At 38.8% G+C, this 27,390-nt stretch overlaps 1 protein-coding gene across 1 annotated transcript; it reads left to right on the forward strand.

The window, feature by feature from the left end:
• The first annotated feature begins 1,058 nt into the window (after positions 1-1,058).
• On the forward strand, positions 1,059-19,132 carry FBXO30 (F-box protein 30). The gene is made up of 3 exons (XM_026504984.4): positions 1,059-1,221; positions 9,945-12,000; positions 16,934-19,132. The coding sequence occupies exons 2-3, from the start codon at positions 9,961-9,963 to the stop codon at positions 17,135-17,137; spliced, it is 2,244 nt and encodes a 747-aa protein (XP_026360769.2). The 5' UTR covers positions 1,059-1,221; positions 9,945-9,960; the 3' UTR covers positions 17,138-19,132.
• The last annotated feature ends 8,258 nt before the right edge of the window (positions 19,133-27,390 follow it).

The following is a 27,390-nucleotide window of genomic DNA, read 5'->3' on the forward strand; positions in this document are numbered from 1 at the left end:
GTTGGGGGTAAATAGTAGCCACGGAAAAGATTACAAAACAGTGTTTTCCCGTCTCTGCCCCCACCCACAAGGCCAGGATTAGAGCCATTTTCCTTGTCATAGTTCTCTTGCTTTGGTACTGGGCAGGAGCCCACGGGATGGACACTGGTATATGGGTGAGGGGATGAGAGACACCCCCCCACCCAAGATTCTGAATCCGATTCTTGGCCCTAGACCAAGACGTGGTGGTAGTATCGGGACAACGGACCTCAATTCTTTGATATGGCCATGTGATTTTTTTTTAATTCTCAACCATTTGTAAAGTCTTCTGCGAAAGTGGGGTCATAGCACCTTTCCATGCAGACTACCTTGCTGTGTGGTCTGTGTACCTCAGTCCCTTCCAGAAACAGACCTTGGTGGGCTATCCCGCCTGGGCTCCAGCAAAGCTTCGTGACGCCTGAGTTCTGGTTTGAGCTCAGTTCCGGGGTGGATAAAACCCTACAAAGGACACTAAGCTACAGGACTCGGGTGCATCGAGTTAGTAGGCGGGAAGGCCTGTGGCAGCGATCTTCAGAAAGATCCTCAAAGAGAGCTGCCCCGCTTCCTCCTATATGACCTAATGCGAAGAACACGGCAGCAAGAATTAAGGGATCTGGCTGCATGTCCTACAATTTAGGGAGATAAACACGCCAATCTGCATGGGCCTGTTTCCTCCTTTCCAAAACTACGGGTCTAAGATTCCTTCCAGGAACACAAGATGCCGAAGTCCAACAAGATCTGGTAGCACTGACGGGGAGGGCACGTGGGGCCCAGTGGAAATCCCCTCGCTGGACGCGCGAAGCCCAGAACTACCGAGACCCCACCCTCCTTCTTCGCTTCCAGTGGGCGGTGTGCGCGTCCCCGCCGAACTCAGCGTGCGCGTCCCCGCCGGGCTCAGCGTGCGCGTCTCCGCTGGGCTTGCGGCCGCCGCCTTGGCCGGGCCGGGCCCGGTCCGGTGGGCGGGGTGGGGCGGGGCCGAGCTGGGCGGGGCGGGGCGGGGCGCTCGAGGGGGACGGCCGCCGGAGGAGGAGGCAGAAGAGCTGGACAAGAGGAGAAAAGGCGGCGGCCCGGCGGGGCTGAGAGGCCAGGAGGAGGCGGGCCGCTCGGGGGTGTGGGGCGCGGAGCGGCCGGGACCGCGCGGAGCAGCTGAGCACGGCGGCCTCGGTAGCGAGGGCCTGGGCCGCGGTTCGGCCGCGCGGGGCGGTGAGTGTCGGGAGGCCGGCGGGGGAGGCCAGGGCGGCTCGGGCTGCGCCGGGGACCGAGGCGGCAGCCGGGCGGTGCGAGGCCCGCAGCCGGGGCGGCGGCGGCTGTGGATCCGGCGGGCCGGGCCCGGGCGGAGTAAATCAACACCGCCCGCGTCGGCCCTGCGGGTCCCGGGCCGGCAGTCCTGGCGCGCCAAGAGGGCGTCCGCTGCGTGGGCGTCCGCGCCGGCCGTCCTGCTGGGCCCGCAGTGGAGGCGGCCAGCAAATGGCGACCCAAAGCCGGGGCCCGACCCCGGTGTCACCTGGCCTGGGTGTCTGTCTGTGTGCAGGGAAGGGAGGAGTGAAGCGGGAGGTAAACTTGGGAAGCCCTAAGAACCTTGAAAACCCGGCTTCTGTTTCCTTTTGCCTTTTAAAAACTTGGGTCGTTTGGGGACAGATGGGTTAAAGTAAAATTGGGAGGCATCGTCTGCTGTCTTCACGGATGAGTGAAGTTGGTAACTTTTCCATTCATGGTAGTGAGTGGATCTTCGTCTTAGCCTCAGTCCTTATTAAAGAGAAACTTCCTGATTTTCTAGATGTGGGGGTATGACCATTTCCATGTTATTTGTGTCCTGTCTCGTGGAACACTGCTTGGAAGGGGGCCATAGAGTGCACGTTGAATTCAGAGTAATCTCCTTTGAGTATGTTTGTAACTGTGTCTTTGGGAGAATGGATATAGACTGGCGAGCAGTATGTTGTTTACCATGGTTCTTGTACTCCATTCCCCTCTCTTGTTTTTCTTTTTGAGTCATGTCGTAAGTCCCAGATAAAAGATGGTTGGGAAGGAATTGACCTTTTATTCCATAATTACATTGTTGACTCTGATCCAAGATGAAGCTATTTATGGGCATTCTGTTATCAGTGTAGATTAACTTAAAACTCTTCAAACACAAACTTCCCAAACGTTTTGAACTTTAAAAATATTTTTTCTTTCTTTCTTTCTTTCTTTCTTTCTTTCTTTCTTTCTTTCTTTCTTTCTTTCTTAAACTGCATTTCAGTACTGTGTTGTATCCTTTAGAGACACAGGTTATAGGAACAGATTTTGCATTTGCTCATATTTATTAAGGTTTTAGAAAGCACTCCAGTTTTCGACGCAGCAAAGGGAACAGAATTGCATGAAATATATGTTTAGGATTTTTCTAAGGGTTCAGTTTTTCAATATGAATTTTTGGCTGAATCACTGTTGTTATTTATGCTTAGTCACTGTTTCTTACTCCAGAAGCTTAATTAAGGATAACATGGTGTTTTGGTAACTTTTAAGTTACCAATTCGTTCTTATCTAATACTTTAATGCAGTGACATAAGCTTTTTTATGTGATTCTGGAAATGTAGGTGGGTGGAGTTGTGTGAGTGTTATCAGAGAACTGAAGTTTCCGATATAGGCAAACTTCTATGCATTCCAAGTGTGCTGGGTATTTAATTTCAACCCAACATTCTCCATCTCTAGCATTGGAGACTTCTAAAAAATACAAAGTGTCATAATAAAATACCTATTAAAGGTCAGTAGTACTTTGAGATAATATATATATATAGTTAGAGAGGTACTTTGAGGTCACCACATAGGTGTTGGTTAATGTGTGTTTACTATTTAATATACCATATTACTGGAATGTGGGTTTTAAATGGGATAAGCCCTATACTATTTTGTGTGATTTTGGATACATCTTTTAAATGAGTTCCTATGATTGTTCCATTAAAGGACATTGTATTTGTAGAATTCTTTGATAAAGTCCTCTATCAAAAGGCTACATAAAATATTTAATTTCAAATTCGGTTTGATGAATATGTGAGATTGTCATTGGGCTAATGGTTTTTACAGTGTAGATAGCTAGATAGTTAAATACAGGTAAGCATACCTCAATTAAAACCCAGTCTCTGAAAATTCTTTACAGAAAGGGTACGTCTTTTTATTTATTTATTTATTTATTTATTTATTTATTGAGTGGATAATGCTAATATAGGCTATTTCCTCATACAGTTGCTTTTTATAAGCTTTATAAGTGTAAATGACCTGATATTAAAAATAATTTTACATAAAGTACTGTGTATGTAAATGTGGCAGTTGTGTAAAGTGAAGTACATCCCTTTTCTGAGGAATACATTGTATTCTGTTGGACACACACATAATTATAACCAACCTTCGTAGATTTCTAGGTTGTTTTCACAGTGGAGTAATTGCCTCAAGGTCACAAAGCTGAGATTCCTTGGAAGCCCATTCCCCGATGCCATGCTGCCCATTTTAATAAGCTGAGTACCACCATTTGGGTGGATTATTTTTATCTGAGTCTCAACACAAAGGTTCTGGTCTGAGTATTAAATATTAGTATTATTTTAATTTCAGATGGAAGTCTGTAATAATTTCATTTGCTTATTTAGTGGAGAACATTGCAAGTAGAACTTTCACTTTGGAATAAGCTACTTATGACCATATTTAGACATAGAAGGTATATGTTTTGATTATATCATAACTGGAAGGGTGAAAAATTTGACAAAATTTTTCATTTAATTAGGTCATCATTCTATAAAAAGTCAGAACTAAAATTTAATAGAAAGAATGTATACAGTGTAACGCGTTTAGCCACTTTGGACTCATCAGGAGGGCATGTGCTTTGAGTTGGGAGTTTAACGAAAGTGGATCTTCAATCTTGCCTAGTCACTGCACCCCCCCCCCCCGCCCCTTTTAAGCCAGTTAAGATGTCCAGCTGAGGTTATAGATTTATTATGGTCTTTGAAACTGGTTGCACTTGATCAGCAAATCAGCCAAGAGGTGTTTGTATTTAATGGTATTACTCTGACTAGTACCTCCGACCGTACAAGAAGGATGAGACCTGCTTAGAGGAGCTGATAACTGATTGCTAAATGTAAAATTTCAGTCATGGACTTGTGTTAACTAATTGAACAAGTCTGTCTGTAGTTCCATTTCATCCTCATATTGAAGCAAATCTTATTGTTTGAGTGGAACTGTTTCATCTGGTACCATGTTAATTGCAATATTAAGCAGTCGGCTGATAGCACTTCCTTCTTGGAGCTTCGCTTCTTAGCCCAGCGCCTCCTCAGGCACGTGCGCAAGTGTGGACACCTCCACCTCTGCTTTTCTCTTTGAAGCTGATGCCTTCTATATTCGACTAACCAGTAACCAGAGCACAGAGTTGATTAGGGAGTTAAAGTAGTGGGACAGTATACTGGTAAATGTTTACTTCTGTGCCTTTTATAACTGTTTTTTTAAGAGTTTTAAAATAACGGAAGGTTGAAATTAAGTTTCTTTGACTTCCTTTTGTCTTTGACTTGCTTTTTTTCATAGATGATTTATCTTACACTCTATATAATGCTTGGAACATATGACTTAGGTACTCAGTAAATGTTTGAGCGCTATTGGTTTTTTATGACTGGTACAATAAGGTATTTTGACTCAATCTGATTGTGTAATACTAGGTCTATAAGGTGGTATTTTTTTCATGAAGTATGTAGTTTTCTGTGAAATCAAAAATATTTTGTTTTGGAATCCACTTGGGTGTTTCTTATAGTATAATTCTTTGATTTATTCATGTTTCTAAAAGAAGTGAAGCTCCAGTTAGGCACAGTCTGGCATATAGGAAATACAAGAATGGATGAGACAAGAGATGGTCCTGCCTCCTTCATGGAGCTTATAGTGTTCCTATGGGAATAGATATTAAAGGATAATGATAATCCTCAGTGTTGTGACTAGTATTACGAGGAAAAATGCAATGTGTAACGAGCACACAGCATAATATGGGATCCATACCTTGCCTTTGGTATGAGGAAAGTAAGATTTAAGCTGAGACCTAAAGATTCGAGGCAGCAGTTGCGGGGAAGGGGTGCTGTGCATATATGCATGTGTCTTGCTAACGGAGGCACACATAGCAGCAGGCTGTGTTGAGTGCTTTGGGTGACTTGACTTAGCATATTTTAAAATCATGCTAACTTGCAATGCTTTATTTATTTATCTCCTTAATTATTTTAATGAATCTGGAAAAATAAATGGTTTTTTGAGGGCAATTATTTTTATGTATAGAAATAGCTTTAAATGACAAGGCCTCCTTTCACTGTATGGGAAAATGCCATGTCTTAAAACTTCTTATGGATTGCTTGTCAGTCACAGAGTATGAGTTGGCCAAGAATTTCTATTGGAGGGAGGGGGGTGGGGGAATGGGATAGACCGGTGATGGGTAGTAAGGAGGGCACGTATTGCATGGTGCACTGGGTGTTATACACAACTAATGAATCATCGAGCCTTACATCGGAAACCGGGGATGTACTGTATGGTGACTAACATAATATAATAAAAAATCATTAAAAAAAAAAAAAGAATTTCTATTGGAGAAAATTGAAACTATTGTAAAGCATTTAATCATTTACAAATATTTTCTAGTCTAATGAGACTTTTTCCAGTCATACAACTTTAAGTGTAAATTATAGAGATGTTATTTGAAACGCTAAGTTTTTTCTCAGGAAGGTTTAAGAAAACTTAATATTGAGGAGTTGTAAATTAAGCTTATCTTGAAATTGAAGCCTCAAGTTTAGCAACATGTTTTCTAATGGGCCTGCTGTGTCACTGTTCAACTGATAAATCAGGGACGGATGTTTTAAACCGTTTCGTAGGATTTATGAGCAATTGCAAAATACCTTATGGAGGCTTATTTAATGTGGTAATGATCTTGATTAGAAAAAGAATGGATCTGGAAGTTTTAAATTCTGAAGCTGAGGATTCTATCCCCAGGATACTCTTTGGTTATTATCTAGTGCTTTTCTTAACTTATTTCTTAATATATTTTCTTGTAAAATGGAATTAAACTTGATTCCTACTTTGTATAGCTGTTTTGAGAATTGCTAGATTTATATTCTTGTTCTGTAAGTTGATACTATTATAAATGCAAGTTATTTTAAAAATAGTGTTAAACATTGATACTCAAAGCAAGGTTATGTGCTATTGTAATTACAAAGGACCAAAAAGACTTTCTTGACCATAGAGGTGATTAAGTGTTGGAATAAACTACAAGCAAAGTTGTGTAACCTCCATTCCTCAAATAACATCTTAAAATTGGATCACAAGTTACTGAAGTGCTGCCTATTTTCTTAAACTTCTATGAGTAAACATGTCTGTTGTTGTCCGTGTGCATTGATCAGATATGAAGTCCTAGCTCTGCCACTTACTAGATGACCTTGGGTGGGTCCCTTAAGCCCGTCCGAACCTCAGTTTCCTCTGGGTTGTTAAAAGGATTAAGGGACACTAAGTGAAATGGTATATGTAAAGGAGAAAATTGGTACACAATTCGTGTGCTTTTTTCCTTCTAAGTCTGCTTCAATAAATAAATATTGTAGCGTCATTGCTGTGGATGCTTTTATTTTTATTTTTTAAAAACATTTTTCTTATTCCAAGGGGAGTAGTGTGGAACAAACGACATTGAAGCTGGAAGAGCTCTCCTTTCAAAGCTGCCGTTTTACATTTAACTTCGTTGTTTGTAGCAGTTGCTATTTTAAACAGTTTGGAATGAAGTGATGTTTTTGAGATGTGTTCTTCCTGGTGTGGTCATGTGATGTGCACATAACATAAAGTGTTCCTACAAGTTAGGAGAGCAGTGGTCACTTCTTTGGAACTGCTTGTATTTTTAGGTTCTCTTTTAGTAACAGGCAAGCTTATAACCCTCAGCATGTGAGATGAACTCCGTCTAGTTGTTGCACAATAAGAAAGCTACAGCTGTTTTCACAATCTAATCACTCAGTAAAATTTGTCTTACTTCTTACTAAGGTTTCTTTTTGACCATCTGCTTAATTTACAAATGTTTATCATCAGTCTGTCATTTTTTCTATTATGACTCTTTTAGCATGTCTGTGTTTAACTTATAGGTTCTGTCTTAACCTATAAAATTTATGGGGATAAACATGCAGAAGTATTTAATTCATAATTTGTAATTTTTAAACACAATTAAAAAATATAGTTTTGTTGTTAAATGCATGCCTTGTTCCCCTGGCCCCCTCCCTGCCCCCCAGCATCAGTAAGTACCATAATATCAACTGAGAACCTTTCTACTTAGTCAGTAGAGCTCTGTCAACATGAGGTAGACTTTTGTTATTGTTTGGGGAAAATCAGCCCTGGGCTGGACGAAAATAAATAGCAGTTTCTGGAGTAGTTTACATTAGCTGCCTGAAACTCAGATAGCATTTATGGAAAAATATGTCAGAAAGCTAGTAATCTTCTATGCACTGAAGTGAAGAAAATAGGTAAGAATCGACTTCTTACCCAGAAAATTATTATCTGTTACAATGTAATTTGGGAAATGTTGAGATGAGTTGCCTGTCCCATACAGAGAGGTAGAGATGTATAATAAGTAATTGGCTGTAGAGATCTGAAGTCTGGGAGAGGGATCTGGGCAAGAGGTATAGATAAGATTTCAGCCTATGGGGGCGCCTGGGTGGCGCAGTCGTTAAGCGTCTGCCTTCAGCTCAGGGCGTGATCCCGGCGTTCTGGGATCGAGCCCCACATCAGGCTCCTCCGCTATGAGCCTGCTTCTTCCTCTCCCACTCCCCCTGCTTGTGTTCCCTCTCTCGCTGGCTGTCTCTGTCAAATAAATAAATAAAATCTTTAAAAAAAAAAAAGATTTCAGCCTATGGGTGGTAATTGAAGCTTTTGAGAAATTGAGAGCACCCAGGGAGAATGTATAGAATGAGCAAGGAATGACATGATCCCCGGAGAAGAGGAATATTTTAGAAGAGATAAAGGAATAACCAAAAAGGTAGGGAGAAAACCAGGGAAATGTAACATTTTAAGGAAAGACAAATAGTTCAAAAAGGAGGGAATCGTCAGCATAAAGAGGTAAATGGCCAAGGAAGATGAAGTCTGGAAAAAAATGCCCTTTGGGTTTAGCACCAAGGATCTCAGTGCAGTTTTAATGACTCGTGGTCAAAAGAAAGCCAGATGAGAGGGTGAAGAGAATATGGGAGGTATGAAGAGTTTTTGTTGTTTTTGTTTTTAAATTGTTTTTTGTTTTTCTTCTGGAAGCTTGACTAGGAAAAAAGAATAGTAGTAGAAGGGAGATATTTTATTATTTAGGTTTTTTTTTTTTAAGATTTTATTTATTTATGTGACAGAGAGACAGCCAGCGAGAGAGGGATCACAGCAGGGGGAGTGAGAGAGGAAGAAGCAGGCTCCCAGCGGAGGAGCCCGATGTGGGACTCGATCCTGGTACGCCGAGATCACGCCCTGAGCCGAAGGCAGACGCTTTAACGACTGCGCTACCCAGGCGCCCCTTATTATTTAGGTTTTTAAAGATGAAATAGTGTTTTAAGTTTTTACTGCTCATAGAGACAAGCCAATAAAGAAGTTGAAGATTATAGACGAAGATACATCGAATAGGATTAATAATTATAATTAAATCAGTATATCGTGTTGATGCTTTCTCTATTTTTGGATAAATTTTTTCTTGATAAAAGCAGGAAAGACCATTAGGTATCTGTAAACCCCTCCTGTTATTTTATAGATATTATTTCTCTGCTCAGCTCCTTAGTGGATTCCTGTTACCTAAAGTGCGAACTCCTTAGAGTAGTATATAGCACAGTCTTCATGATTTGCTTTACGTCTGTCATCCTGCTCCATCCCTCACAGCTACCTAGCATTTCACCTTGTGATCCAGCAATACTAGGAAACTCGAGGTTCCCTGAACATGTTTTGCCTCTTGTTTTTCTCCATTTACATATGTTGTTACTTAGCGCTGAATACTTCCCTTCCTTTCCAATTATGCCCTCCTATGCTTAAGAGTTCCCATCTTTGAAGACTACTGAAGACTACTTCTCTAGCCCCTACCCACAGTGATAATTATCTTCTCTGTGTTACCATTTTACTTCTGTCAGATTGATCACATAATAATGTGACATGATTTTTACTGTTGTATCTCTGACCTTCTGCTCTAGCTCCTTGAGAGGAGGTACCATGTCTGACTAATCTTTATCTTGCCGCACCGAACACAGTGCCTGGTACATAGTAGTTAAACAATAAATAGGTGTTGCATGAGTGAATGGAAGGTGTGGCCCTCAGAAGTAAGTGATTTGCCCATAGTCACAAACTGGAGCTGCAGCTTACACTTTCTGGGTGTTTCCCTGTGTTTTAATTAAGGCTTACTATGGTGATTTGTTGTAGAAGGTATTAAGGCGTATGTTACAAGGAGTGGTTGGGAGATGAAATCTTAAATGAATTCCTATATTTAGAGGGAATAAAAAGAAAACTAATAGTTTTAGTTAAGTATATTCATGAAATCCAGATCATTCTCTCAGGAATATGATGAGGTCAGTGTACTATGGAGTGCTTCAGAATCAGTTTAGTTGAAACTAAAAAAGTAAAAGCTAAAGCATTGTTTGAAATAAAGTCAAGTATGCATTAATTTGTTTTTAGCATCAATTTATATACTACACAGTATACTAGAATTTAAGCATTATAGTTCGAAACATTTAGCCTCAGGCATATTGTTACATGATATGTAAAAATGAACTTTTGCATTGTTACTTGAAATGAAGTGCTTAAGTTGTTTCTAGATGAATTGATTGTATGTAAACTTGTTAAATATGTTTATTTTATATATATACCTTTATGACTTGATTTTTGTTACTCAACAGTTTTTAAAAATCCACCACTTTTTGCCTGACTTCTTATCTTTTTTCCATCTCAACAACTAGAGCTGGACTGGCCGTTATGGAGGAGGAGCTGCAGCACTCGCACTGTGTGAATTGTGTCAGTAGACGGTGTATGACCAGACCAGAGCCTGGGATTTCCTGTGACTTGATTGGTTGTCCATTGGTGTGTGGAGCAGTTTTCCATTCTTGTAAAGCTGATGAGCACCGACTTTTATGTCCATTTGAACGAGTGCCTTGCTTAAATAGTGACTTCGGATGTCCGTTTACAATGGCTCGAAATAAAGTTGCTGAACATCTAGAAATGTGTCCTGCAAGTGTGGTGTGCTGTACTATGGAGTGGAACCGATGGCCAGTTAGTTACGCAGATCGGAAATCGTATGAAAATCTAAGCAGAGATGTTGATGAAGTGGCACAATTAGATATGGCCTTGGCCCTTCAAGACCAAAGGATGCTCTTAGAATCTCTCAAAGTAGCCACCATGATGTCAAAAGCAACTGATAAAGTATCAGAAACTAGAGAACAAATCTCAGTTAAATCAAGTGTCCCAGAAATACCACATACTAATGGTTTGGTGTCTGTTGATGAAGAATCTTATGGTGCACTTTATCAGGCTACTGTAGAAACAACCAGAAGTTTGGCTGCTGCTTTAGATATCCTGAATACCGCCACAAGAGACATTGGCATGTTAAGTACAAGTCTTTGCACTTCCCCAAATGAAATGAATGAAGAGGAAGATGCCAGAGGAAACTTGCAGAACAGACACTTGAAAGACCAGGACCATTTTTATGAGGATGAAATAGGAGCCGTAGGTGGAATTGACCATAATGACACAAGTCTGAGTGTCCAGTCTGAACAAAATGGTTCAAGTGATTTATTGTATGACTTGAATACCAGTTCTTACGGCACTTCTGCTCTTTGTAATGGCTTTTCTTTGGAAAATATATGTACACAGGCCATAGACCAAAATCAGAAATTACATGGTGATTCAAAACAAAGTAACTTAACAAATGGAGAATGTATAGCATCAGATGGCACTTCAGAACCTTCCAGTTCACTTTCAGTAGCAGCACAACTTAGGGAAGTAATACCATCTAGCGCTTTACCTAATGGCACAGTTCAGCATATCCTCATGCCAAATGATGAGGATGAAGGAGCATTGTGTTGGAGAAAAGTAGACTTAGGGGACTTGAAGAATGTGGATGTCTTATCTTTCAGTCATCCTCCTCCATTCAAATTTCTTTCTAACTCATGTTGGTCTAAACCAAAAGAAGATAAAGCAGTAGATACATCAGATTTGGAAGTTGCAGAAGATCCAATGGGCCTCCAAGGAATAGATCTAATCACAGCAGCATTGCTGTTTTGTCTAGGAGATTCTCCAGGTGGGAGGGGTATATCTGATAGTCGCATGGTTGATGTTTATCACACTGACTTTGGGACTCAGACTTTTTCACTTCCATCTGCAATATTAGCTACAAATACAATGGTTGGGGAAATAGCTTCAGCTTCAGCTTGTGATCATGCCAACCCACAGCTTTCAAATCCAAGTCCTTTTCAGACACTTGGGCTGGATTTAGTATTGGAATGTGTTGCTAGGTACCAACCCAAGCAGCGTTCAATGTTTACATTTGTTTGTGGACAGTTATTTAGAAGAAAAGAATTTTCTTCACATTTTAAGAACGTGCATGGTGACATTCATGCTGGACTCAATGGCTGGATGGAACAGAGATGTCCTTTAGCATATTATGGTTGTACCTATTCTCAGCGTAGATTTTGTCCATCAACACAAGGAGCAAAGATTATACATGACCGCCATTTGAGGTCATTTGGAGTTCAGCCGTGTGTATCTACAGTATTAGTAGAGCCTGCTAGAAACTGTGTGTTGGGATTGCATAGTGACCATCTAAGTAGTCTTCCTTTTGAGGTCCTACAACATATTGCAGGCTTTCTTGATGGCTTCAGTTTATGCCAGCTTTCATGTGTATCCAGGTTAATGAGGGATGTGTGTGGCAGCCTGCTTCAGTCTCGTGGAATGGTCATACTGCAGTGGGGAAAAAGGAAGTATCCAGAAGGAAATTCGTCATGGCAAATAAAAGAAAAGGTTAGTTTAATCTTAATTGTATCATCCCCTTATTTGACATACAGTGGACAATGTTGCAGAATTAATAAAATTAAGATCTTGTTGAAAAATTGACTGTCCTTAAAACTTAACACTTTAATCTGACAGACTTTTAAAAATAATGATAATTAATGAAAAACCAAGTTAGAATTGTTTGTCATAATTACATATTTATTGCAGACATCCTTGTACTAGGTTCTAATCTAATATGGCTGAGGCCGCTTCTGTGTTTTCAGGTGAACAGTTCTGTACTGTAACAACTCCTTTGAGTCCGTGTTAACCACCTTCCAATTTGAGCTCCATCCAAACCATTTTTACCATAGGACAATGGAGGAAGCAAGAAGGTTTTCTGCTGCTTACAATTGCGGTTTCTCTCCATTCAAAGCAACTTCTTTCTTAGAACTTAATTATTTCAGGTAGAACTTAAATAGGAAGAAAGGAGAAAAGTTATAACTGCTACTACTAGTAAGTGACCAATGGAGTATTTGGGGGCTAGAAAATATGATGGGTGTGGAAATGTGTTAGGTTGAAGTGAGGTAAGAAAGAGTAAGGTAGTTGGATTTGATATTGTTGGTGTGGGGCTCTGGGTTAGTACAGTACAAGAGAGTGTTGCATATTGGGAGCTTGAACTGGAGATTTTGACAGTCCGGGGAGCAAGTCCTGGGCCCACCATTTTTCTCTTGTGAAAATCCACTTTTTCACACATTATTATTATTACTATTACTATTATTATTATTATTATTATTATTATTATATTTTTAAATAATCTCTGCACCCAACTTGGGCCTCGAACTCACAACTCTGAGATCAATAGTCGCATGTTCTACTGACTGAGCCAGCCGGGCACCCCTACTTTTGCCCACTTTCTGTTTGAGGCACTATCTAATAGAAACTAGAGGGCTTTATAAATGTCTTTTATTGCTGGAGTTTTTCATTTTAGAATGTTTATAATATGACATTTTGCATTTTATAAAGTAGGGGAAAAAATGATAAGTTTCACCTTGGTTGCACAGGGTTTCAGTTTCTGGCTACTTTGTTCTTACTACCCTTAGAAAATTTTCTCCTGACTTTCACTCATTGCTCCAGTTTTTCAGAATTCGACATCTTTGTTCTTCTAAAGCTTTGACCAACAAATGAACATACTATTTATTTTATGATTTTTTTTTTCCAAATGGGAATTTTGATGGCAGAAAGTTTCATACTTGCTGTGTATATGCATGTATACACATACAGAGGACTTGGTGTCTTTCCTCCATTTGGGGTGGGATACTCTGAGCATAGTCTTGTTTTGTCCTTGCCCACTAGTTTTGACCTATGAGGGGAAATATTTTCTGGGGTTTCTATTCCTGCAGAAAATCTTATCTACTCTTGGAGTTTAAATTGCCATCATTTATACAGATGACTCACACATCTATATCCTGGCCACTCTCTCCTGAGCTCCAGAGCCTTATATACAAGCATCTCCACATGGTTACCTCACAGATTCATCAAATTCAATATGTCCAACCTACTCCACATCTTTTTCCCTCTTTTTTTTTTTTTTTAAAGATTTATTTATTTTATTTTACAGAGCTTGTGTTTACACTGGGGAGGGGCAGAAGGAGAGAGAGAATGTCAAGTAGACACCCACTGAGCAGGGAGCCCATTTTGGGGCTCAGTCTCACCACCCTGAGATCATGACCTGAGCTGAAATCAGGAGTCGGATGGTCAACCAGCTGAGCCACCCAGGTGCCCGAGTATTGCTCTTAATCTCAGCAAGTGACAGGGCACCTGAGTAGCTCACTCAGTTAAGCGTCTGCCTTCAGTTCAGGTCATGATAGCCGGATCCGGGGATCGAGCCCTGAGTCAGGCGCGTCGGGCTTCCTGCTCAGCAGGAATCTGCTTCTCTCTCTCTCCCCCTGCTCATTCTCTCTCTCTCTCAAATAAATAAATAAAATCTTAAAAAAAAAAAAAGAGCTAGGAAAAAGCTTAATTTTAAAAAAATCTCAGCAAGTGGCAGTATCATCTATCAAATTGCCTAAACTAGGAATTTGGGAGTTAGGGTTGACTTCTTTTTTTCCCCTTTATTTCCATATCTAGGTAATCATAAAGTCCTCTTGAGTCTCCCTTCTTCCTACCTCTGAGGTTTGCTTTACTGTTTCCCCCGCCATTTACCTAGCTCTGTCCCCTTTAGCTCTCTTCTGGTTACCACAAAAGCCTATCTGGGTTTCTGTTCTAATTGGGTCCCTCTCCAACATACTCTGTACATAAGGACTAGAGTGATAAATATTTTCTTAAACACGGTTCTTACACTGTAGTGTTTAAAAACTTAATGTTTGTTTATTGCTCTGGGACAGAGAAAGACTCCTTAATAAACCATTTAAGACTTTTAGTAATCTTGTCCTTACTTAATCTCTTCAGTTTTCTCTTGTCACTTTATATTCCAGCTATGTTGATTTGCTTACAGTTTCCTGATGTTTTCTTTCTTGACTTCTTGCCTCAAGGCCTTTGGATGTGCTGTCCCTAACACAGTACCTGCATCTGAGCATTTGCAACATGCTAGACAGTGTGCTAATAAGCATTTTACTTCTGTTAACCTGTTTCATCTAGTGTCTCTGTTTTATGGAGGAAGAAACTGAAGTTTAGGAGGTAAAGTAGTTTGTCCGACTCATCGATGGAGTCACACCTAGGGAACCCGTCTGGAGCTTGTGGTCTTCAGCTTCTAGCTATATACCCTGCTCACTCTACAGATGTTACTTCTTCAGTAGAGCCTTCTGGAACCCTACCCTGAAGCTTTCAGGGAGGTGTACTTGCTCTGTCTTCCTGTGGTGCCCTGTTATACAGAGTAGGCTTCCCCTACTCGGTGTACCCCTACTAGAGCGCTCTCCGTGCTGTTTGTAATTCACTGATAAATTGCCAGTTTCATTAGACTGTAAGTTCCTTGAAAAGTGAGACTCTCTGGGAACCAAAATATCTGCTGCCTAGGACAGCACTGCCATACAGTGGGCACTAAGTAAATACTTGAGGAATGCTTCTGAATGAAAAATTGGCCCATTGCTAAGAAGCCTTGTCATCAGGAGATGGAAATCATCCATTTTTTTCTGAGTTTGTTTCACCAGACTCTTGTGAAAATGGGGAGGCTGTCTGCCACCATCGAATCTTTCATGAATTTGTTCTGCGAGGCTTAACAAAACTCCTAATTCTTCTTGTAATTTCATAGGTATAGGGAATTGTAAGGGAGTCTAGTGATATCTGTAATGTCTGTTGGTAGCTACTCTCTAGGCCTTCACGACTCCTGGGAAAGAACTCCACAGGAGGCATAATTGATATAATCCTAAGGAAGATAGGGAGTAAGTACTGTTTGTGCTGAACAACGGTGGTTTCTATTGCCGGCTGAAAAGTAAAAGTGTTTGCATGGAATTTGAAGGTATCTAGCCACCTTGGCAGGCATCACCCTCCTTTCCTGAGAAGCTCTTAATGAGTGCTGAGGCCTTTCCTCAAATCCACAGGCACTTTCTAGAATATCTGCTGGTTACTGTGCATTCAGTGTGCTCTAACATTTCCCTGTTGATGAGCTTAACTAGGATGCCTACGCCTGATCTATCCCATTCATGCTTGATACCTGGGGCTGTCCTCCATTTGTGCTTATTTCCTGTGTTCAGGTAGCTTTATTCTTAGAACTGTAAAGATGAGAAGGGGCCACAATTGCCATTCATTGCTGGGCTAATAAGATGACATTGTTTCAAGGCTTGGAGCTGCTGAGTGGGTAAAAGGGAAAGTAGCTCATATTTTTACCAACAGACACATGGATAGAGATAGCAGGTGAATTTTTGCCTAGAAGTGCACTTTACAATGATTTGGAATAGAATAAGGTTCATTTTACAGAAGTGTTTTATGTAAATTTTCAGAAACATTTTGAATAAATTGAGTACCTGTATTCATAAATATTACTAAATACCTTTGGTACTTATGAATAGTGGAATGATAAGGTACCTTGGCATAATATTAGTGTATTTTTTAAAAAGATTTTATTTATTTATTTGAGAGCGGGAGAGTGAGCAAGATGGGCTGGCGGGGGGGGGGGGGGGGGGGGGAGCGTGAGTAAGGGGAGGGGCAAAGGGAGAGGAAGAAGCAGAAGCGGACTCTGCGCTGAGCAGGGAACCCAATGCAGGGCTCAGTCCTAGGACCCTGGGATCGTGACCTGAGCTGAAGGCAGACCTTTAACTGACTGAGCCACTCAGGCGTCCCACATTAGTGTATTTCTTTAGTATACTTCATATAGTGTAATAGGAATGGAAGAAAAACTTGGGGAAAAAAATATCACATGTATCATCAATATCTCCAGACTCTGAATAGTTCTATATGGCCAGTTGGATAGGATAAAAAAAGTGTGTGCAATATATTATTTTAGGAAGTACCTCTGAATTTACAAGGTTAGATTTTTAAAAACATTGCTTAGTAGCACCTGGGTGGCTCCGTAGTTAAGCGTTTGGCTCAGGTCATGATCTCAGCCCTGTGTTGGGCTCTGTGCTCCCAGCGGGGAGTCTGCTGGAGATTCTCTCTCCCCCTCTCCCCCTCCCTCCACTTGCATACTCTCTCTCTCTCTTTTTCTCTCAAATAAAAACATCTTTTAAAAAATTGCTTCATAAGCCAAGTTGGATATAGTTTTTAATGTTGAGTTTTGCTTTTTATTTATTTCTTTTTGGTTACTGCATTTATTGAAGTTTTAATGTCATAGAAGTGATTTATCCTACAAGTATTTGAGAAACAGATCTGCCTCCAAGTGGATTTACTCCTTTTCAGTTTTGTAGCTAACTGCTTGGAACTTTATATTGGATATTTCTCTAATAGTAGAAATATTTGCAGTTGGAGTAAGAAGTGTATTTTGATTCTTATAAATTGACTTATTTAAATCTGAAGTAGAATTTTCTTTTAGGTATGGCGATTCAGTACTGCATTTTGTTCTGTTACTGAATGGAAATTTGCTGACATCCTAAGCATGGCTGACCACTTGAAGAAATGCAGTTACAATATTGTAGAGAAACGCGAGGAAGCAATCCCATTGCCGTGTATGTGTGTGACACGAGAACTCACTAAAGAGGGACGTTCACTTCGCTCCGTTTTAAAACCTGTACTTTAAAAACTGTAACTCCACTTGCGCATACATGCAAGCACCTAATATAATTTCTTTGTAATATGTGACACTTTATTAATGTATTAAAGATTACAACTAGCTAAATTTATTGCCACTATGTATATAATGTTTTGAAGTGACATATATTTTTATAAAGTACTGTTTAGTTGGAAAAAAGTTGCCTTAATGTTTGAAATGTGTGAAATTTTTGGAACTTGCTGGACAGGGTGATTTAATTTTTAGCTGCATAATTTTCAGAATTAGTATTTTTAATGGTGTGCATATTTTGATTTTTTAATTTTTTTTTCTTAAACTAACAAGATCCTGACCAAACAATTTGTTCCTCATGTTTTCTGTGGGTTATAACCCATGCATTCAGAAAGCAAAACTTTGATGCAAATTTTTGCAGCATAGGTTTTTCAGATGAAGACATTCAATTGCTTAAGGACTGCCATAAGATCATTATAAGATTTTTATTTTCTAGTGCTCCCCTTATATGATTGTGGATACATAGATGAGCTTTAATATGTATTTACATAATATTTAAAATCATGACTAATGTTTGGTAATGCATTTATCCTGTTTTAAAAATACCCGCAAAAGTGTTTTCACCTTATGTACTTGCAGCTCTCATACAGAGAGAGTGACCATGTGCAGCTCCCTTTTTTCTTAGACGCCACATCCAAAGACTCACGGCAGTGTGTTTTAGGACAGGTTAAAATGAAAGCCAACAAAAAGCCTCTGAATTTATTTTAATTTGAAACTGTTCATGGTATGATATATTTGCTAGGCTTTTGATATTTGGAAAGAAGAAAATATACCTCATTTAAAGTTCAGATTGGGCATATTGTGTGAATAAATTTCAAATATTCAGAATGTAAAGGGCTTAACTTTTTTTACTAAGCATTTAGAATTTTTGCCATTTTATGTTTATAAAAATCACAACTATATTGTTTTAAGATGTTTAACAATGTGAAATTTGGTATGTTTGCAAGATGACAATCATGAAATGGAGAAATCTGTCTTGGCTGACAATCTCCTTAAAACATTTCCAGGTTTATTTCCCATAGACTTCTCTGCCAAAATAGTCACAATTGCATCTTTTTGTAAAGGTCAAGGTATAAGAGGAAAAATATTCAAAGTCCTATTCTTGAAGTATCTTATGGTAGTTTTCAAATTGATTAACACTTTTAACCTGATTCAGTTAAAAAAATGAATATATCGGTATTTTGAAATAAATTGCAAAGATGGGGAATACTTAATTTGTTTTAAGTAACTTCTATATTTGGTAGTCTGAAGTGGTGACAAGTTACCTTGCTATAAAATGCCAAACTTCTATTGTGTCTTCTCTTCCGACATTGGCCCCTGAGAGTGCTCTGTAGTTACTAGGGTAACAATACTATGGCAGTCAGACTGGGCAGAAGTGTCCTTGGGCATTAGAAAAGAACTCTGAACTGCTTACGACTTCTTTTGATTGACTCAAGCCCTTATTAACAGTTGAAAATATAGCATTAAAGACTAATAGGTTGTTTTGCCTCACCTATCATTTTGATTAGTAGAATGATTATTTCTCAGTGCTTAAATTTTCAACTGTGAGGTTGAATTATAGAAATAGTCTGTTTCTGAAAAAGTCAGAAATGAGATCAAATACTGTAAAATGTAACTGCCTTTTAAAGTTTTGCTGAAGAATGTGTCTGGTTAGGATAGCACAAACATTAACTTTTTGTTTTGTGGTTGTGCTTGTTTGGTTTTTAAGTTTAGACTTCTTGTTTCTACACTGGATCGTGAGATATTTAACAGTTTTCCACCTTACATTTCTTTTACACATCTTTGGCTGTTTTCTTTTGTGTTTGTTATGCCACCATACGATTTTGTTAAAATGTTTTCTTTGTGCAACATTTGTTCAAATTCTAATAAAATTAATATTTTCCCTTTATGTGGCTCAATAACTTAAAAGGAAAAACTTTCATTTGAATAAAATTTTAATACTTGTTTGACAAATTCCAAGCAGTGTTTCTAAGTGTAGATTTTCTGCATGTTGTAGGAGATGTTTGTTGATTACCATTGCTCACCTATGTCTTACTGGTGAGCAGTCTTTTTTTTTTTTTTTTTTTTTTTAGTACGGAAAACTCATTGGTTAACGTTCTGTGACCCTTCCGTGTCTTCCTGAAAGTGGTCCCATCTAGGGGTATTGAAAGGCTGAAGAGTTTTGGGCAATATTGTTTTTCTAAAACTTGTAATGGGAACAATCTAGGTAGCCTTTTAAGCGTGAAGAGGTTTGTATGTCAGTTAAATCCATTGTCATTTGAGAAGTCTTTGTTGATTTCTTAGTTTTTTCTAACCAGCAAGATAAAGGGCAAGTATCAGGATGGAAGAAAATACCTGTATTCACTTTTATCTGCTGCCTCCTTCTCCAGAACTGCACGTCTTTTCCTCTCTTACTTGCTCGCGCTCTCCCTCTCTCAATCTCTGTCTCTTCCTCTCTTTTCATTAATAACTACAGTGTAACCTTTTATATAATTATCTCCCCCCGCCCCTTTCCCTCTCTCTATAATTGCCTTTGAGACTTACAGTTCACTTAACAGTAGAGGTTCCCAAAATGTGGTCCCTGAACCAGTAGCATCAGCATCACCTGAGAATTTGTTAGAAATGCAGATTCTTGGGTCTCTCTGTAGACTTAACCAGAAACTCTGGGGTGGAAACCAGCAATCTGCTTTAACAAAGGCCTTCAGGGGATTCTGATGCATAGTATGAGAACTGAAGAGCCTGGGACACACCAGCTGTTCTCAGTGATGTGATATTGGAGTGGGTATGTTTGTGTATATACACACATGTATAATCCAAAATTAAGAGTAATGGTAATTTGTTATTAATGGTTAAGTTAAATGATGTATGTTGTCTCAAGTCTTATAGCTATATGACAAAATACATTGGATACCATGGTGGTTGGACATTTTTTAAAAAACTAGTATTTGCTAGTATTTAAAATTGTCTGTTATTACCAGTATTTCACTTGTGTTTCTTCTGTTCAGAGTAAATTGCAGTGCAACTTATAGTTCATTAGCATTAACCTTTAGGCTAGCCATCATTCATCTCACTCTTGTTCAATGGTTGTAGAGTCATGTGAACATATTAGATTTCTAGGATAAAAAGATTAGAAGTAGACAAATACTGGGTTAAATCCTACAAGTATATTTGTAGGAATCCTTTTGGCCCTATCATTAGGAGATATTAAAGTTGAGTTTCTGGTTTATCAGAAGTATAGAATCATCTTTGACCCTGTGCTATATATCCCACCAAAGTAGTTGCTACTATTAACTGTCCTCTGACAATGGATGTTGGGAGCTTAGCAACTTTGAAAATAATGAAGGTTTTCAACAAAACTTCCATATCCCTTGAAAATATGGTAGCTCAAATTACTATACTGATAACATTGTTAACCTATAGCAATCTAAATGTAGTTTCTGGCATTTAGAAGCAAAATAGGTTTCTTCATATGTTGCATCCCAACCTAAGAAGACATAGGATTTATTAATTTTAAAAAAGTTTCTGAGGAATAGTTATGCAAACATTAAAAAATGTGTTTCACACCGTATTAGAAGGTGATGTGCTTGGGACCTCCAGATGTGGATGTTCAGAATTGCAGTAGAAAAAAGCAATTGGTCCTCATTCTCTCAGTAGACTGGACAAAGTCTTTTGATGGAAGAATTTCACTGATAGGTGTTTGGCTGGTTGTCTACTGCTCTAAGTAGTTTTATTTAACATGCTCATGAGGCCTAGAAAGTAAGAGAATATTAGTTATCCCTCTAAAGAAAATCAACTCATCAACGACTCATCCATTGTATTTAATGTAATTCAGTGATGGGTTTAGTTAGGATTTGATCTAAATCTGAATTTCAAGTAAAAAAGTTTTGAGGTGTGTAAGTAAGGACAACTTTAGTAAACTTCTTTCTAAATAAAATAAGGGAAGAGGAAAGATGGTTTCTTTCTAATGTCACCTTTATGTAATTATTTTCTTTGATTTAAAAGATCAAAGTAAGTTCAAAAAATAAATCCTTTCAAGTTTCTATTTTAATGATGAAAAAACTGAGGTACTCAACCTTGAGGTACTGATGACTGGGGGTATTTCGGAGAAATGTGTCCTGACATGGTTCACTTTTCTACTTTACTAATGCAGAAAGAGAAGGGACAGTTAGATATAAGGAAACTACTTTGGAATATATTGTTGCCTACAGTACTTGATTCCTAATATGTGTTTTGGAAAGAAATTTCCAAGAGGAAAAAAGTAGAAATAAACGAAGTATGGGTGTTCTGAAAATTCTTTGCAAAAACTAGGTCTTTCGCTAAGTTTTTACAAGTATTCTTTTGTATCTGTGATTGCTAAAATTCTAGAAACTTATTGTTTATACATTATTTGCATGTATAACCTCGGTAAATTGGCTAAGTAGATTTTACTACATCCTGAGATATATTAATGGAGATACATCTTGAGGTGCTTTTTTTTTTTTTTTTTTTTTTACCTTGGAACATTTCAAAACTGACATTTTGTATTCAGAATGCTTGACATTCAAATGTGTTATTTGGGGAGTGACTTTTCATTAATACAAAGAAATCGGTTATCAAGATGCTTCGTGAATGTGCTCTATAGAAATACAGTAAAAAGTCGTTGATACGAACCTCCTGTTTTCTTTTCTTTTCTTTTTGACATGCTGGTGTGAGTATTGTTTACCATGAAGAAAAGCATTTCTGAAGCAAACTGACAACATAAGTATGTTTCTTTTCACTAACACCAAAGACTTTCAGCATCCCCTGAATCATTTTATAATCTGTTTGCATGCAAGTGTTGTGACAGGAAATGGTTCTTCAATACATAGCTAGTTCTCGTGGCGGTAATATTGTGTGTTTGAAAGTAATAAAACTGCATTTCTGTTTAATTCTAGAGACTGACCAACTCAACAAGTCAAATTATCCTTTCCCAAGAAAAGCAAATTCATCAGGTTTAATTTTTATGTTTTTCTAATATATATTGCTAGAATTATTTTTTTTCTCAGACAAGATCCTTAAACAGATAAATAGGTTAATGTACGTGTTGGTTCGTTCTTTGGCAAAGGAACTGACTAGAGTTAGAGAGCTTTCCATGTCCTGAACTTTCAGTCAAAGAGTAACATTAATTGTTACGTTATTATTCATTGATCTAATATAAAAACAGTAGCAATAATGTGTTATTGCTCAAACGACTGAAGTTGAAGATAGGAGATCCTGCCCTTTGCTTCCTGGAATTTTCTTTTCATTGAAATCCTCTTTTCCATATTAATTGTCATTACTGATTTTTTATGCTATGACTTCAATTTTCTGAGCTGATGCTCAAAATAAGCTAGACGGAGTACATAGAGTTTTTAAAAACTTGTTCTAATCAGTTTATGTTGACTAGTTTCGGTAAGTTTAGATTTGATTAAATAACGTATTCAGCTTCTTTTAAAGTCTCAGCTCACAAATTTGTAATGTTAAGAAACTGAAGTATCAGCATTCAGGTTTAACTACGTTATTTGATTAAAAGAAATGAAACCATGGAAATGGAAATGATCATAAGTATAACATCTGTTCCGAGTAGAATTACCCAATGAATAATTACGTCAAGTGGGTGTCTTTTATATCAGTTGATAACTCTAAAAACTATGACATATGAGAGAGAGATTTGAAATAGAGAATGGTATTGGTTCCCTACAACATTCCAATAGCTTGGTGGTAAAAACTCTGACATAGGAAATAAATTGCTTTGAATGGTTAATAATTCAGTGAAAATGAATCCTTAAGATTTTTGTGCTGCATATAAAATGTTAAAGTTGTATCATTCATTTGGTCAGTGTGTAAGCACCAATCAGTCCTAGAAACTTGAATGCATTCTGAAAGGTAATTGCTCTGACTCACTCACTTACCTCAGATATCATTTAGATTCCAATATATCTTTTTTCCCATGATTTACATTAATACATGGTTTTTCCTTAAATGCTAAGGGATATGGTATTTCTTGAAAAATATGCCAAGTGAAAGAAGCTAGATACAAAAGGCCACAAATTGTGGTTCCATTTGTGTGAAATATCCAGAATAAGTAAATCCTGTTGAGACAGAAATCATATTAATGGTTGCTAGGGGATGGCGGGGAGGGGTGGGGATAGTGGGAAGTGACTGCTTAATGGGTACTGGTGTTGTTTTAGTGATAATATTCTAGAACAAGATAGTGTTGATTATACAACATGTGAATGTAGTAAATGCCACTGAATTGTACTCTTTAAAATAGTAAGTTTTATGTTGTATGTATTTAACCACAATTACAAAGTGGGAGTAATTTGCAGTTATTGCCAAAGCCAAAAAGTACCTTGTTCTCAAGGTTTGTGAAATGCTCAAGTTATGGTTTAGAATTAATTTACAGCATTAGTGATGTGACAGATTTACTCAGGTTAACGTCCTAATGAAATTCATGAATCCCATCACAGAAGTACTGCTAACAGCAGCAGAAATAAAGTTGTAATTCATCACAATTTCTTTATTTTAATGCAATTCGGACAGTGAGCAATTGGCTTCCATGTCAATGTTCATATTTCACCTTTTACCTTTTCTTAGGATTCCTTGGGGAACATCTCAATCGCATTTTTAAAGGTCTGTTTTTAATGCTTTGAAAAAACAATTTGTATAATTTTCAGGATCTTTTTTTATAGTTTTATACTTTGTGTTCCTTTTAAAGAGCAAATACAGTGATGTATTACATAAGATTCAATTAATAAATTGAACCATTGTATACGTTTTGTATTCTTTTGTATTATCTTATGGGAAAAACATTTGAATCTTTGGATTGGTAGGTACTTGAATGATCATTTAGTGTCTCATTTTCTATTTGGAGGAATCAAACCTGAGTTTGTCACTGCGTGTTCATTCAACAAGCATCTATTGAGCACTTAGGCCACGCACAGCGGAGGCTTGATTCTGGAAGGTTGTGACGTGCCTAAGGCTGCACACAGAATTGCTACTTCCTTCCCTTCTCCTCCTCATCTTTCTCCTCCTGCTCTTCCTTCTCCTAAAATCTAGTAACTATGAAGGATACATGGACAAATGGAGAAGTCCCAGCAAAGGAAATGCTTTAGGCGGAGGTTCACTTTAAATGGTTCTTCACACAATCTTCCCAGATACTTTAAAGAGATGTTCTTTACTGCAGTAAAATACACGTGATCATGAATAATCTTTTCCTTAACACAATTATTAACAATTAAATTTACATGAGAAGAAGTTTTTTCATACTGCTTTAAACCAATTATTTTCCACTGTTTTCTAAGGAGCTGACTTTAGAAAAATAGTGTTTGCATTCTTTGTTTAAAAAAGTTAAATTGGGGGCGCCTGGGTGGCACAGCGGTTAAGCGTCTGCCTTCGGCTCAGGGCATGATCCCGGCGTTCTGGGATCGAGCCCCACATCAGGCTCCTCCGCTATGAGCCTGCTTCTTTCTCTTCCACTCCCCCTGCTTGTGTTCCCTCTCTCGGTGGCTATCTCTATCTCTGTCGAATGAATAAATAAAATATTAAAAAAAAAAAAAAAGTTAAATTGCTTTGCAAATAACTGTGCCTCTGATATGATGGGGGGTACATATGCCACTTAAGGTATGTATATGCTCCAAATTAAACAACAAGTATAATTAAATTAACCACATGAGGGGCGCCTGGGTGGCCCAGTTGGTTAAGTGTCAGACTCTTGATTTTGGCTCAGGTCATGATCTCATGGGTCGTGGGACGCTAGTCTAGTGGGGTTCCGTACCCAGCGGCAAGTCTGCTTCTCTTCTCCCTCTTCCTCTGCCCCTCTGCACACGTGCTCTCTCTCTCTCTTAAATAAATCTTTAAAAAAACTTTTTAATTAACTGAATGAAGCTGATGCTGTGAGCTAAACTATTAATAAACAGAGTAGATGAGGAGACTTGTACTACAATAGCTTTATTCATTGCAACATGGTCTGAAGTCAAAGAGAATGGGAGGAAGTAAAATAATTGCAGTAATTCATGCTGTAATAACTTTGTTGCGATTTTTCACTTGATTTCTCATTAACTTAATTTTATGATATTTCTATAATAGTTGGGACTTATTATGAAATACACTATTCGACCCATATTTCCTTAATCATCACTTCTTATTCCATCCGCTTGTACATTTCTGCACCATTTCCCAAACACATCATATACTTTCATGTCTCTCAACCTTTACTTATGCCTTGCCTTTGTTTAGAATGCCCTCCCCCAACTTCTTTGTCTGGTAAAACTTTGCTTCATTGGTGAGGATCCAATTCTGATGTCACCTGTTTCTTCACAGACCATCCCAATCCATTGAGTCACTCTTGTCTATGACCTCCCCTCCCCCCTCTTTTTTTGCTTGTACCTCTTTTCAGTATTTATCACACTGCACTGCTATTACCTATTTGCTGTTATCTGTACACGTGTATTTTGTGGATCCTTCTAGGTAGAAACCATGTCTTAGTTGCCTTTGGATCCCTGTGCTTAGCAGAGGGCCTCACACATACAGATGCCTGTTGAACTAATCATGAACAATGATTGAATAATTTTTAATGCTGTTTCAGTTAGCTTTTGCTGCATAACAATGCCACCCCAAAACTTCATGGCTTGAAACATGTTTAATTAGATCATGATTCGTTGGTTGGACTATTCTGGTCTGGTTGACTTGGCTTGGTTGGCTCACACATCCGTGGTTAGCTGATGGGTCAGCTGGAGGTTAGATGATCTAACACAGCCTTACTGACATGTTTGGCAGTTGGCAATCTTTGGCTGGGGTCATGGGGATGATGAGGCTACATGTCTCTCATCGTCTATCAGGCTAGCCCAGGCGTATTTACATGGGAGTAGCAAGAACAGCAGGAGAGTAAGTCCCAATGTGCAAGCCCACTCCAAGTCACTGCTTGCCATATTTGTTAATGTCCCATTTTCCCAAGCAGTAACATGTCCAAGCCCAGATTCAAGGGATGGAGAAATAGACTCTACCTCAATGGGAAGAGTAGCAAAGTCATGTTGTGAATGAGCGTGTGTTTGGGAATGGGGAGAATTGTGCCCACTCTAGTCTACCACAAATGCTTAGGAAACTTCCAAATTTGGTAGTCCTTCCTTCCCTCTTTAGATTTTTCTTGTAAAAACCCTTGAGTATCTAAAACTAGGGACAATTAAAAATCAAAATTATCTTCTGCTTTTTATCTTTCTTTTTTGCAAACTGAAGAGAGTAAGAAAGTATTAAATTTTGTTCTTCAGAAAATTTTCAGAATTTCTTGAGAGAGATGGAGTCAGTATAAAAGAATCACATTCTTGAAAGGCCTCTGTTTCACTCCTCTGGGCTCAAGAGAGGACCATGAAGTTATCAACTCCTAGAGTTTCCCCATACTGGTCCACTGTGATGCAGAAACAGTGGGGAGGTTTTCTCCCAAGGATGCTGGAGTAGCATGGGGTAAACATGCAAGGCATAGAGAAAAGATACCAGAACTGGAGAGTGGAAAAAAGTTCAGAAAACCTTGGGGTCCCAAGTATCGGAATAGTAATACAGACCTGGGGAGGACAGAAAAGGTTGTTTTGAGAATTTTTTTTTATAAGATTTTATTTATTTGACAAAGAGAGACACAGCAAGAGAGGGAACACAAGCAGAGGGAGTGGGAGAGGGAGAAGCAGGCTTCCCGCTGAGCAGGGAGCCCGATGCGGGGCTCCATTCCAGAACGCTGGGATCATGACCTGAGCCAAAGGCAGACGCTTAACAACTGAGCCACGCAGGCGCCCCAATGTTTTGAGAAATGTTAACGTAGCTTATATATCGTGGAATTTGTTGATGTTCTTTGGCAGAGACAAATAAAGCTTGGAATTCTTATTCTAAAAACTCTTTGACTCATGAATCATGCTTCCTTGAATGTAACTCAGTGTAATGACTGAGCCACATAGAATACCAATTACGTTCAGTTTACAAAATTAGAATTATAGCCCTGAAGATATAACGTTGATAATTTAGTAGGCTTCAGAAGTATGTTATGAGTTGGGGGATTTATGGCCAAAATTCATGTGTGGGGCTAATTCTGAGTAGCAACGCAGTCGGGAATTTATGACCAAAATTCACGTGTGGGGCTCATTCCTGAGGGGGCTGCCTTAGCAGCTGCAAGTGGTGGAAGACCATGTGTTGTAGGAGCAGGGACAGGCTTGCCTGGGCAGACGAGCTAGCAGCAGGGGGAGCGTTGTGCT

Source organism: Ursus arctos, unplaced genomic scaffold (genome assembly GCF_023065955.2).
Source record: "Ursus arctos isolate Adak ecotype North America unplaced genomic scaffold, UrsArc2.0 scaffold_13, whole genome shotgun sequence".
Lineage (NCBI taxonomy): Eukaryota > Metazoa > Chordata > Mammalia > Carnivora > Ursidae > Ursus > Ursus arctos.